At 40.4% G+C, this 13,300-nt stretch overlaps 1 protein-coding gene across 12 annotated transcripts in view; it reads left to right on the top strand.

Annotated features, from left to right (window-relative positions):
- Positions 1-13,300, top strand: part of CUX1 (cut like homeobox 1) — a 267,949-nt gene that overhangs the window by 134,854 nt on the left and 119,795 nt on the right. For all 12 annotated transcript variants that reach the window (XM_038165931.2, XM_038165921.2, XM_038165927.2 and 9 more), the window contains exons 6-8: positions 1,752-1,875; positions 3,843-3,919; positions 4,740-4,806. In XM_038165931.2, coding sequence (XP_038021859.1) covers positions 1,752-1,875; positions 3,843-3,919; positions 4,740-4,806 — 268 coding nt within the window. The remainder of the gene's footprint in view (positions 1-1,751; positions 1,876-3,842; positions 3,920-4,739; positions 4,807-13,300) is intronic.

The following is a 13,300-nucleotide window of genomic DNA, read 5'->3' as shown; positions in this document are numbered from 1 at the left end:
GTGCAACTCTGTGAGTTTCCTTGAGATTGTTAGAATGGAAGCTACTTATTTCACTCCATGCTTCTTCATGTACCTGAATGCTTTTGTACAGCTCACGTGTGAAAATACTAGCAGCAAAGGTACCTCCTGCACAAATAGTGCATCCTTCATCTGTATGAATGAACATCTTTTTGCATGTGTGAAGAGCATCCTTTGCTTATTCAGGAGATGATCAAAATTCCTATTTCCCAGATCTCAGAGAAGAATTTCCCCGTGCTCTTTTTTTTTTTTGTTTTTTTTTAAAGTCATGTCCCTTTCATGGCTTATTAATCTGTAATGAGACTCATCTGATTTTTGCATGGCTAGCAAAATCCCAGTCCTTCATTCAGAAGTAGCTGGTTTGCTGGCAGTCACGTTTTACCGCTCTCCCCCTGGTCTTGCGGTCTCTGTGGTCCCAGCTGCCTTTGGTATAATTCCCAGCCAGCAGACCTTATCACCAGGTATCTGCTGCCTGGTGTGACAGTTCTCTAGTCAAGTCTAAAAGTGCAGGCTTTTAAAGGATTATGCTCGGTTTTGTGTGTATTACTGAGATATTTTTTTTAAGTCGTGAGGCTTTACTTTGCTATGAAAAGTTTGTCTTTCTTCCATATTTCTGCCGAATGAGAAACAATTTGTATCCAAAGGTATTTTTCCTAAAGCATTGTTAATGGCAGCTGCTAATAAGCTGATGCCTTTAAACCACCCCATCTCTGTGTAAGTACATTGAAGTGTATTGCTAGCTGTGAGTCTTCTGGCAGTCTGACGCTTTTTCCAAATTCCATTATTGTTACAAAGCATACTCTGGTGAATGTCCTGCTTTTCCTCTGATGAGCCCTATAAGGATCTGGTCCTTTCCTGTGGGTGGGATCAGAGGGCTTTCATGTAGGAGCGGATGAGGGCATGCAGCAAGACACTGTCCATCAGAGGCTCCGTGGTGACTCTTCAGGTTTCTGCCTCTTCTCTCATCTGTTACCAGGCACAGTTAATGCAAGAAAACTTCTTTATCTGAGAGCAGGGTTTCTTCAGATTTCCTGGAAGACTGCAAGCACACTCTCAGAGCTGTAGCAATTGATGCTTGTGCATAAAACCCAGTGTGGATGACAAGGCAGTCAGAGCAACGGGAACACGAGGGGCTCCAGAGTGTCTGTTGCATCTGATCTACTGTTAATACAGCAGTTAAATCTTAACTGCCATATTTGTCATCAGTTGTGAAGCAGAACATAGCTATATCCCAGATATGTGTTCAATTAGTGTTAGATTGCATCTGTGCATGAACCATAGTAAAACTGCCTCTTTTTACACGATCACAGTTATGTGAATTAACTGTCCTGTGTGTAAATGCATACTTAAACCCGCACTGGGACTTTATTAATCTCCACTCAGCAGCAAGCTAATTTGAGACTAGTCAATAAGGTGATATTATATTTTACAATTGATTTTTTTTTTCTTTTCTTTTCTTTTCTTTTCTTTTTTTTTTTTTTAAGTCATGTTAGAGGAACCTTCGCTCTGCTTTCCAGCAAACTCCATTGATTCTTCTCAACCTAAACGCTTAAAGTTCAATTTAACATTTAGGGAGTAAAAGGTCTCCAAAGGGACTCATATCCATTGATTTTGTGTCAGAGTTGAAGAGCTAAAGTTTAAAACACACTGAGCCTACAGGGTAAAGAAAGCTGTGTGTTGTGGAGCCACGTGGAGCCATGTAAACTCATTCTTTCCCTATTGTTTTTCTGTAGAGGTTACAATAAAAGCACTTAAAGAGAAAATCCGAGAATATGAACAGACCCTGAAGAACCAAGCTGAGAATATAGCTCTTGAAAAAGAACAAAAATTACAAAATGATTTCGCGGAGAAGGAGAGGTGAGTGTGCATGTGTGCTCTGTAGGTACTGTAGAGGAGAGATGTATTTTTCTGTTTAATCCTCCCAGCCAGGATCCTTTCTTTGGTGTGCTGAGACAGCTCATATATTGAGTGATTCTGGTGATTTATGTGTTTGACACAGAATCATTTGATACTCAACTTTGCACAGAAAAACAATCGTGAAAGTGTAGGAGTAAAACAAGGACAGATTGTTGCTTGGCGGTAGTGTTGTGTGGGGGGTGTCATGTTCAGAAGGGTGCAAACCTGCTTTTATTCTTCACTAGCTGCATTGTCCTTTGTGACACTAATCTTTCTCCATTAGCCGACAGTGTAATTCAGTCCACTGTGTCCACTTTGTGTGTCAGAGTATCACTGTACAATCTGTACAACCCTGAGCTATTTCAGATGAAACACTGTACTCAAGAGGTGCATCACCCCTGCCGGTATGGTCATGTTTAAGAAGGGGCCTGTGTTCCTGAACTAGAACTTTATCCTCAAAATAGCTTGCACAGTCCTGTGTTAACAAGTATTTTATTTTTTACATTACTGTAATTTTTTTTCTTGAAGCATCTTGGATGCATTTCTAATCTTTTGCAAATGAGTAAGGAATGTTTGAATCTTGTAAGCTAGTGGGCAAACAAATCTGGCAGAACAAGACCAAGGGTCTTAAGAGGGAGTGCTTTCAAGCCAAGTTCCCTACCTTGAGAACTTATTTCTGCCACGGAGCAGTAACACTGAAGCTAACATGTTCAACTTGCTGCAAAAGCCCGTGAGTTTACATGAGCTTTTCAGTTGGTGCATTGGTAGTTTAAATTCAGATCTGAGTGGGAAAAACCTACCTGTGAATGCCAAGGGTTTTTTATTCATCGATACCTGTGGTTACTCTCCGATAAGTAACATGCAAACAGTGACTTTAAAAAGAGCAATATAGAAATGTGTAAATATGAAACAAAATGACAGGTCATTGAATGCAGACAACAAAAACAAGCATGTATAAGAGAGATTTTGAGTTCTCAAAGCATATGATTTGGTATGAAGGGAACTGATGCATGTTTCTTGCTATAAATAGTTATCAACCTGGTCAGCAGTGTTGGAGAATAAATTTATGTACTCTATAGACCACAGGTAGGATGCTGGTAGTTTTATAAGCCAATTCACAATTCAAAAATCTGCAGAATATCTTAAAAGCAGTGTTATAAAAAGCAGTGTCTTCTGGGAGGTGTCGGATAAGCTCCCTTCCAAAGAGGAGTTTTATAACTTCTTTTGTCCACCCTTAAGCAAAGGGTGTAGTGCCTGTATGGCAAGATGATGTTAAAATGTATACTGCTGACATAAACAAGAAAATATTGCCTGTGGACATAAGAAATGTGAGCATACTAGAGTTCTGATCGTGTTATATAGAAAATATCAATGTGAAATTTGTTTTGAAATATGCAGATTTTTTTAAAAAGTAGCTAATACTGTTATTGCATTTGGCATCCATTACAGCTACGATGAAACAGCTGCCACATCTATTCAGTATATCACTTAATGGCAAGAAATTTCTTCATTATGACAGTAAAATGGAAATGTATCATTCTTCTTGTACTAACTTTGTACAACAGAGGGTGCTTGGTGACAATTTTCTTAATGTGTGTGACATTTCCAAAACAAATTATGCTCAAGAAAACCTTCCACCGAAGTTGTCATTTATATAGCAGTCAACTCTTGTATAATGTTCACAGCTTATGTTATGAGGTGGCTACACTGCTAAAATTTTAATAAGTGGGACTGTAAAGTATGAACAGTACTGCAATGTGACATGATTTATGGGTCCCATTGAAGCACCTTGTAGTCTGTGTGGTGTTGTCAGTTGTCTGATTACAGTTGAGACAGTTAATCACTCTATCTTCCAAATTTGCAAAATACAGATAAGTTGTTTAACATGATTACGAGCTCTGTTCTCACCTCTTCTTTTCCCTTTATAGAAAATTGCAGGAGACACAGATGTCGACAGCCTCAAAGCTGGAAGAAGCCGAACACAAAGTTCAAGCTTTGCAAACAGGTTTGGCATCGCTATTCTGACCTATACCATTGCTCAGGCTGGAGGTGAGAGGACAGAGATCGTTAGCTGAGTCAGGACTGTGTGTGATCCAGCTCTTGCAAGCGCAGAGAGATCCAACAGAGCTTGAACGTGCTTGGTGAATCAGAGCTTCTTTGGGGCTTCACACCTTAAGTGAACACTTGGGTTGCAGCCAGTCTGTTGGTAAACACAGTGGACAAGGCCAAGCACGAAGCACGTACAGAACTAGAACAACACAGCAATTAAAACAGGCTATGGAACTTTGCAACCATGTTGTGTTTTGCTCTGGTTTCACACATTTCTGAACTATGATAAATATTTATAGTGGTCTGAGTTCAGTATGAGCCCAATTTCCACCAGTGTTCCTTGCCTGTTCCTGTGACTTGCTTGCCATTAATACTTCTGTTCATCTCTGCAGTTTTATATATTCCAGCTTGGGATACATTCGTTTTTGTTTCCTTTGAGAACACAAGAAATGTTATTCCCTGAATTACTGCAATAAATATTTCAAATGAATAAGCAATTTAGCCAGCTTAATAAGAAATGAATAATGTCTAGCTTTGTTTAAGTAGAATAGAAATTGGAAATTTTTGCAATGTAAAAGTAATACCATACAAAATTGTGAAAAATCAAGATACGTTTTGCTAAGTCATAATGGTTTGCCTAGGTAGAAAGATAGAGCAAAGCATTTTTCATCAGGAGGTATACAGCTTTATTTATGGCTCAATAAAAAAAATGGAGTAGTCTTTTTGCTTTTCACTACTGTTACAGTGCTGTAATGCTTCATGTTTATGCCTTTTAGCCTTGGAAAAAACCAGAACAGAACTATTTGATCTGAAAACAAAATATGATGAAGAAACTACTGCAAAGTAAGATTTCACTGTTTTCTTCCTATTTCTTTCTTCAAGGTATCACTGGTTGTTGGTTTTTTTTTTTTTGCTTGTTTGTTTGTTTTGTTTATTTTGTTTTGTTTTCGTTTGGTTTTTGGTATCCATCTGTTGAAGACAAAAGGGGTGGAAGAGGTTCAGGAGTCCAAATTTTATTGGAACGCATTATCATACTTTGGCCTCCTATAGAAAGATCAGGAGTCATCTTAGTTTATTCCACCCAATTCCCTGGTTGTGGCATGACAATCATCACTCTCCCAGGTACAAACCAAACTACACTGAGTGACATTTTTGGCAGGCTTTTGCCTTTTTGTGCGTGTGTGTTAGAACATGAGGTAGTCTCAAAAATGTATATCCTCATCTTCATTATGGCTACTGTTTTCACTTACTCTCAGTTTAATTAACAGTCAATGCAGGAAACAAAAGAAGTGAGACAGATTTCTGCTGTTTTTCTTTAAACCTTTCATACATGTATTTAAGGGAGTATAGTAATGAGAAAGAATTCTCATGACCAGCAATAATCCCAGTACTAAGCCGAAAGAGTCACTATCTTTTGGAAATGGGATGGGAAAGGAAGAATCCATTTCAGATGGGTGCCCTGGCTTCTGCAAGGGCAAGGGATGGAAGATGCACCTCACATCCCTGTGCTGACTGGCCTCATCACGCTGGGAGGAGTGCTGTGGTGTTGTTTTTGCTGGTAGGTAAGTGCTTTCTGGTATGGCTCATGGCAAAGTCAGGTTTGTCAAGACCACTCAAATTGGCAATAGGTTTTAATTTCTTAGTGTATGGTTCTGCAAGCACAGAGGATTCAGTTCTTCACTGAGCATCTGAGAAGCTCAGTGCTTATAAAATTCAGTCCACAGTGGTTAAGAGTCAGTGTCCGGGGTTGAAACACCTTTTACATCATTAAAGGTAAAGTTGTAGGTAAATTTTGGGGTCACTCTGTAACTCCAGTTTCGTTTGAGTTCCATATAAGGTAATTAAAATTGTTTCCCCCCCCCCCCCCCCCTCGATTTCATCCTTCTCTAAGAGACACATGCTAATGATGTTTCTGATGGAGCCTTAAATTACTGCAGATTGCCTTTATTTCCTTTTCTGCGCATAGCTGATGCTGGCAGATCCGTTGCTGGTATTTTGTCTTGCAGTTGATTCTGCGGCAACAGTCATAGATCAGGGCTCAGTGGTTGTAGGCACCGAGCCTTGTAACCCCTGACCCTTTTCAATGTTTTTATTTGCAGAGTGTTTGCTTCATTCGTTTTTTCAATACTACTTCCCTAAGTACCGTAATTTATACTGGGCAAAAGATGTACTCTTAAACTGTTTGTTTGCACTTGTAATGCATTTCATTTTTTCAGAGGGATTCACATGGAGATGTTTTCATATAATCTTGAATATGATTCTTAGCTAATATATAGAGAATTACATCAAATTAGTAGCATCTGCAGTAACAAGTTTATTGTGTTCTGTAGCAGAATGATTATGGAGGCTGGTCTGGGATATAGGGATCATACAGCTGAATCCTGAAGCAGACATTAAGCATGTACTTTATCTCCCAAACTAATGTACTGTGAAAACAAACTTGTAGAACCTAATAACAGCAGAAATATTTTATCATTGTTTTGGATATTTATGGCAGGAATAGCTCTTGCATAACAGCAGTCGTCTGTGGTGGTTGTAGCCCAAATTTTGCAATATGGAAATCTAGAAAAACATAAAAAGGGAACTGAATATAGTCAGTGAAATTGAGTCATTTATTTTAATTGTAAAAGCTGGGAGAAATGTTGAAAAAACACCAATAAAAATGGTGAAAGACAGTTTGATTCTTTTCTAAAAAGAAATCCTCTTTTGATCTAAGTCTAAAAAGCTACTTGTATTGCCAATTTTAATTTTGTGTTTTAAAAACATGTGATTTTTATCTTAGGCCAGAATTGTTAGTTTTACAGACACTTATTTGATGCAGATGAATTGGAATGCCTTCAGGAAAAAAAAAGATAATTGTCAATTTTTTTAAGCTAACAGTACTTTTAAGATTTTCAATTTTGGAGTAAATCAGTCTCTTAACTGTTTGTAACTTTCAAAAGCTTTAAAAAAAAAAAAAAAAAAAGGAAAAAGAAGAAGAAGAAATACACAGTAAGAAGTCTTCAGTATCAGCATTGAGGAGTCTGGATTTTGTCCTAGTGACCGGTGGTTTTGATCTTGAAGCTGGGAATCACTTTGTCAACTTGTTTGTTTATCTTATGGTGGTGTTTTCAAAATGTCCCAGTTCGAAGCGCTGTGTGCAGAACGAGGTATGGAAGTAACTGGCTGAGCCTGATGCTAGCAAGGCATCTTCAGACGAGATCAGTTTCTGGACTTAAAATCTTGGGTCATATTAGCTCCTGCCATCCCATTTTATAAAAATCCCCCTTCCCTTTGCCAGTGGCCAGGTACTACATGTGCAGCAGGAACAGGGATGCTCCGAGCGCCCCCTCCTCCTGTCCCCCATCGCACAGATACCGTGCTCGCAGGGCGCCGAAGGTGTTAATGACAAAAAGAAGTTTGTTGTGTGCAGTCATCGCAGCCTGTCAGCTGGAATATCAGAAGCTGAATTTGACAAGATGGCAGCAGAAAAGTTTTCCATGTGTAGGCTTGAAGTAAAATGTAATTAGCCTTTATGTGCAGAACAAGGATCCATTGATGAATACAGCTGGTCTTTGTTTTCTTCTGTCATTGAGTGTGGGAGGTAAAAGTGTTCTTCTTCATGTTTATTAATACAAGATTCCTTAGACAAATGGCAAGCACAGTTTAATATTTGTTGGAACACAGAGGGGCTTGCCAAAACAGTTGTTGTGTAAGAGGATTTCAAGGTTTTCAGATTATAATCATCTCTGGGTTAAATAAATGAATGATTACTCTGCCTTTTTCAATTAAAGAGGCACATCCTCTCTCGAGGCCTGATACTGATTTTGTTTGCTGTCCCACACGTTTCTATCAGCAAACCTGGATTTAACCAGCACTAATGAGTTTGATCTGGAGATTCTATCAGAGCTGAAACTGAAAAGCAAACTCAGGCTTGAGTTTCATGAAAATTAAAGATATTTTTTTTCCACTAGTGCAACAAAATTATTTTACTTCTTCAACCCTCTGTAGAAAAGAACAGGACAAAATTTATTTGTGCATTTCCTTAGTTTTCTGGGGACAAGCTGTCCTCCTTGCTAACGTGCTTTTTCACTGCTGTTTCACTGCAGAGTCCTAGCAAGTGTTTGAGGTTCCCAGCTGAGCTGTTAATGCTCCCAGCCAGAACGGCTGAATTCCAGTTCTAAATAAATTCCAGAGCCACCTCTTTGCTCCTGCCCCTTCTCTCCCCAACGTAAATGATTTCTAATTGGAAAAGGATCTTCGGTTGTAGCACATGCAGTAGGCTTGTTACATTACTGTTAACATGTGGGTTGAGGCTCCCTGCCTTTGATGAAAGAAAATATCGAATTTCACTGAAATGCTGCATTTTCACCAGTAAATGTTAAATAGTCTTGTGAGGGTTTTAGGCACTGCACCCAATTCTGCAATAAAAAACCTTTGTAAATAAGACAGAGCAAAAAATGTTTAGGTTTCAGTTGTCAGTCAAAGCAGCTCTGCCCGTGTTTTTTGTTCCTGTATGATTTTCTGGGAGATGCTGACTTCTTGTTCTTCTAAAAGTAGCGTACGTGTAGAAAATTAAATGGAGGAAAAAGATTTTAATATTTACAAAAGGAGTCATCCTAAAACAATTCCTTTTAACAACTTACCGAAAAACTGCTCTCCAGTATATGAAGCAGGGAACGGTTGTCCATTTATAGATCAGACTGATTATTATTTTTTGGCAATACAGTGAAGGATGGCACAGGATGGCATACTGGTGCAGCGTCACTAAGACTGTACACTAGTGCAGTATTGCAAATTACCTCCACCATATAGATCCAGCTGACTTGTTTTAATCCTGGACTACATTTTAATGAAAACTAAATCAGGAAATGGCAAGAGTGCAGTTGATGAAAATGTGGTCTGTGAGCTGGCAGTCCCTGCTTTGCGATAAGGGAGAGATTTTCTGATGTTTCAGGGCCTGAATCTGTAAACTAGACTCGCAAGATTTCAATATCAATATTTAATCTTACTTCTCCTGTGGTGGTCACAGACGTCAGCCGGTGAGGCTGGGGGCACTGGGGTGGGCACCGCATTATATCTCTTACAAAGACTGTCTCTGCCCTAAAGAGCTTACAGTATGATATCATGACACCGCACAAGAAGTTAATGAAACAACTAGGTAGACGCTCAGGAGCGGGAGGACAAAGTAATGCCTGTTTTCATCCGCGTATCCTGCTTGGAAATAAATCCTCAAGTAATCTGCACAAAGTCAGAGGTGGGTGACAGATGGGGACTGCTGGGAAGGAGGCAGGCAATGCTGTAACACAGGCAGGAGGGCTGCCGGAGAGGTAAACATCCCCTCCTGTTACCTGCACGCGAGTGCAAGGTGCTTGAGTCACCACTCCTGGGGACAGGAAGCGTTTTGGGGGGATTAGATGCCAAAATACAGGGACAGAAGGAGACACTTGTGTTTCCTCCCTGTTTGGGGTGAAGGGTGCTCCTTCTACTGGTTATTGCGTGGATCTGTTCTTCAGGCATCGATGCAAGATAAAGTTTTAAATATGTGGATTTTTGCACAAAAGGAGTGCGGGGCTGGGCTCGAAGGCAGAGGAGCAGTAATTTTAGTCATGAGAATTATTTCTACTTAAAGTTACGTGATGAAATTGGAGTTCAAGTATTCATGTGAAATCTTCTGTTACATTGGGGCAAGTCTCAGTTAACTTTGGCTTCAGGGGAATAATTCCCTATATATACCGAGAATTGAATTTGGCCTATGAATTATTTACTTTAATTTTTTTTAACAAATCTTTCTTGTTTAAGTACTAGCTTGTACCGATATATCACTTTTCAGATGTTTGTAGTCTTCCATTTTGACAGTGCTCAGGGTCAAACTGAATAAAAAATAAAGTTGTGCTCCCTCCAGCATTACATAATTACTGTGATAGATGTCCTCAAATGCTGCTTCCCCCCATTGAGCATGAAATACTGTAGTTAGGATGGTTGTGTTGAACATGACATGAAATAGCTTCTCTTTGCTGTGCCTTTAAGGTCTTAAAGTTTCCTATTTCCTGTTCTTTTGATGAGTCATTAACTTCTAATGCTCATCTCTGGAATTATTGCTGTATTTAAAGTGATTTCCCTAAAAACAGGAGATGGAGAACTTCATTGGCCATGCGTCTTACAGCCTTTTCTCTTCTTAAATTTCCTAGTCACACAGCCATCGGTGAAACCCCAGGAGTAGTGATAGTGGAGGGATGAGAAAACAGTGAGGATGTTAAAAAGAACTAAATTTAAAAAAGCAAGAACAAGTGAATGTCTTGAATCTTACAGAAAGCTCTGGGTGCATTTTACAATCTGAGACATTTGTTAAAGGTTTCAGCTGTGCCTTATGCAAAACTTAACAGTCACCGTGTAACGTTAATGTATTTCTTAAAGCTAGAAATAGAGATTAATGAAAATGCTTAATGAGATCTTCATTTCAATTTAAAGCTCTTGTGTGAAGCAGGGCTGGAAAGCTCCTGTGCAAACCAGCTTTTTTTTTTTTCTTCCAAATTTTGGGTTCAGCCTCCAGTCAAAACAGAAAATTTTCAAAATAGTTATGACAATAAAATATTCGTCCATGTGAAGTGCTGGGTGCTTGCTTCGCAACGTTGTCTTTACTTTTGGGTAGGGAAACTGAGGCACAAGGAGCAAGTGTAATGCTCACAGCCAACAAGTCTGGTCTTGGCTGGAATCTAGAAATATGCGGATACCAGAAACATAAACCACAACTGGCAAGAAGAATTTTCTTGTAATCTTCAAGTGTGCATTTATGAGAACTCCATGGAAATGGAGTATTTAGAGTTTGTAGGAGTTAGTACCGGGCTGTGTTGTTTCTTCTGCTAGGCTTGTAATGCTTGCAAGTAGTTAATGTAACTTTTTGACAGCACAGAAGTGCCCTAGGTCTTTCCAGGGTTTTTATTTGTTTGCTTTTTAACCTCGAGTGAGACTGTTCAGATCCTTTTTCTAGTGTAGCCTAAAAGCTGGTGTTATTTAACAGCCCAAAGTAGAAAAAAATAGCCTTAGGGTATTCCAGCATATTCTAGTCATCACCCTGTTACGTTATCTGTAACCTTGGGTTGACATGAGATCCTAAGCTGCAAATCTTTAAATAAATACAGAATATTGCACCAAAGGGTCTTACCCTACTGTGCTTGCTGTGCTGGTGGTCATCCTGACTACAGCAGCTACAGCAGTTCTGACCTGGCTGTGAAATCACAGGGAAGAGGCTGGAGTGTCCTCGGTTCATGAGTCTCATGAGGTGAGAAGGGGCAGAATGGGCCCTGTCCTGGCCGTCCTCACGTGGCCCTTGCTGGAACCAGACCTCCTCAGGCTCCTGCAGGATGCGTCCTTCTGCCGAGCAGCAGAGACCACCAGCATCTTCCTGCAGCCCCAGCCGGCCACCAGGGACCTGCATGCCCTGCGAGCCTGACAGGACGGCAGCCCAGTTCTTTGGAGTGGTCTTGTCAGGGTAGCTTATTTTTATCAGGAACAGCTGGACTCCGTGAGGTGCATGTGGGGGCTTCGTGAGGATGAGGAGCGAGTTACGGGGAAGCAGCCCCCTTCTCAAGGCAAAGGCCCATCTGCACCCAAGCACGCACAGGGCTTGGGCCTCCACGTCCTGGTCTGCTGGGCTTGGTTGTCATGCAGCTGTCTCATGGAGGTCTACAAATGATAATACCTAATTTTTTTGAATGCAGAGTACCAAAGCAACAGAGTAATTTTGCTATAGTACCACTCGTGAGGTCTTGGCCTCAATAGCAAGGAGGCTGTGTGGTAATGCCCTGGCTCCTCGGCACAGCTGCTGCTAGGCTGAGGCTGTGGGGAAAGCCATCAGGAGGAATCCTTCAGTCATCAGAAGCGAACGGTTCATCTGTTTTCGAGAGGGACCTGTCCTGTACGATACGCCGGATGACCTATTTCCAGTCACAAAGCAAAGCTCTCCATCAGGCTCTCAGTTAAGCTGGCAGTTCTTGCGGTAGTCTCCACCTAGCCGTGCATTTAATACGTAGGCTTTCTGTACTGGCATTTACTTGAGCCTCTCCTTGCGCTCAGAAAATGGATTCCAGCTGCGTTTCCCACTCCCACGCAATAATAGTGCGGGCGAAAAAATGAGTCACGTCGTGTGTGTTGTGCTGCCTCGCTTCATGGAAAAAGATGGCCACCCTGAACGAGAAGGGGTGGTGAGGAAACTTTGTGAGGGCCTGAGCACAAAAACACTGGGTCCTAGAAAGTGGCCTTTCTCCTTCCTTTATCTCCTTTCCCTTTGGAAAGCCGTGTGTTTGCTGGGGGACCCACTCTGCCATGTCCTGCATTGCTCCACACAGGCAGCACTTCCACTCATCCATTGTTTTCATTTCACTTTTTTGTTTGGCTTTCTAGAACAGGAACATATTCATAGTCACTGTCAGTGGCTGTATCTGGCCTAACCTTCATTAAAGTGTCCATATGCTGTTTCCTCATTAGACAGGTTTTTCAGCGTCTCATTAAAAATGTACCTAAATGTGTTTCATCCCTCCCCTGCCTTAAAATGTTACTGCAATGCCACAGCTGTAAGCCACCTTACTACAGAAACAAGAGTATTATACTTTCCGTAATTGCTTTAAAAATGTATTTCTGTTTCGGTTTTGCCACCTTATCTATTAGTTCCGTTGATATTGGGAATTTTTAGGTGTTCACATTGCACGGGATAAAGTCTGCAGAACAAAATCCTACAGCTGCATAGTGATGCACGTCTTCTCTGCCACTAGTGCTGGCTTTCAAACTTCTGACAAGTTTTTGCCTGTCCATGTCATGTAAATCTTTGACTTCCATTTTAACCCTTATCCTTAATGCGTGTGGCTGAAGCACAGCTCAGGGAGAAGTATCTGCATTGGACATCAGGGAAGCATGTCCTATCTGGTTCAGCCTCTTCTAATCATCCTGGAGACATCACTTAATGGGAACTAAGAAATATTGTCTCATTTACATATCCTCTGATCTCAATTAAAAGACAATAATGCCATGTGAGATTGCAGTTTTGTATGCCACAGAAAATATCTGGTATGATGAAATCTCAAATGAATCTTATTATCTTGAAATTTTTAAAGAATTTTTTAATGAATGTGTTTTTTAAAATTGTATCTTTGAATAAGAAGCTGAGAATCCCAAACATAAGGAGCTAGGAATCAGGACCGAGCACTAATTCAGGGATTTGGAAGAGAAATGTTGGCCAGCTCGTGGAGCAGAAGGGATAAGGCAGTATGGTGCAGGCATTAAAACCAAGAAAAACAATAGACAGTGTGCAGGCCTGTTAATAACTTCATTAGCATTCATGTAAAGCATTAAACAAACAAAT

Source organism: Anas platyrhynchos, chromosome 20 (genome assembly GCF_047663525.1).
Source record: "Anas platyrhynchos isolate ZD024472 breed Pekin duck chromosome 20, IASCAAS_PekinDuck_T2T, whole genome shotgun sequence".
In the NCBI taxonomy this organism is placed as follows: Eukaryota; Metazoa; Chordata; class Aves; order Anseriformes; family Anatidae; genus Anas; species Anas platyrhynchos.
The sequence above is the reverse complement of the archived record's forward strand: the minus strand, read 5'-3'. Positions and strand labels throughout refer to the sequence as shown.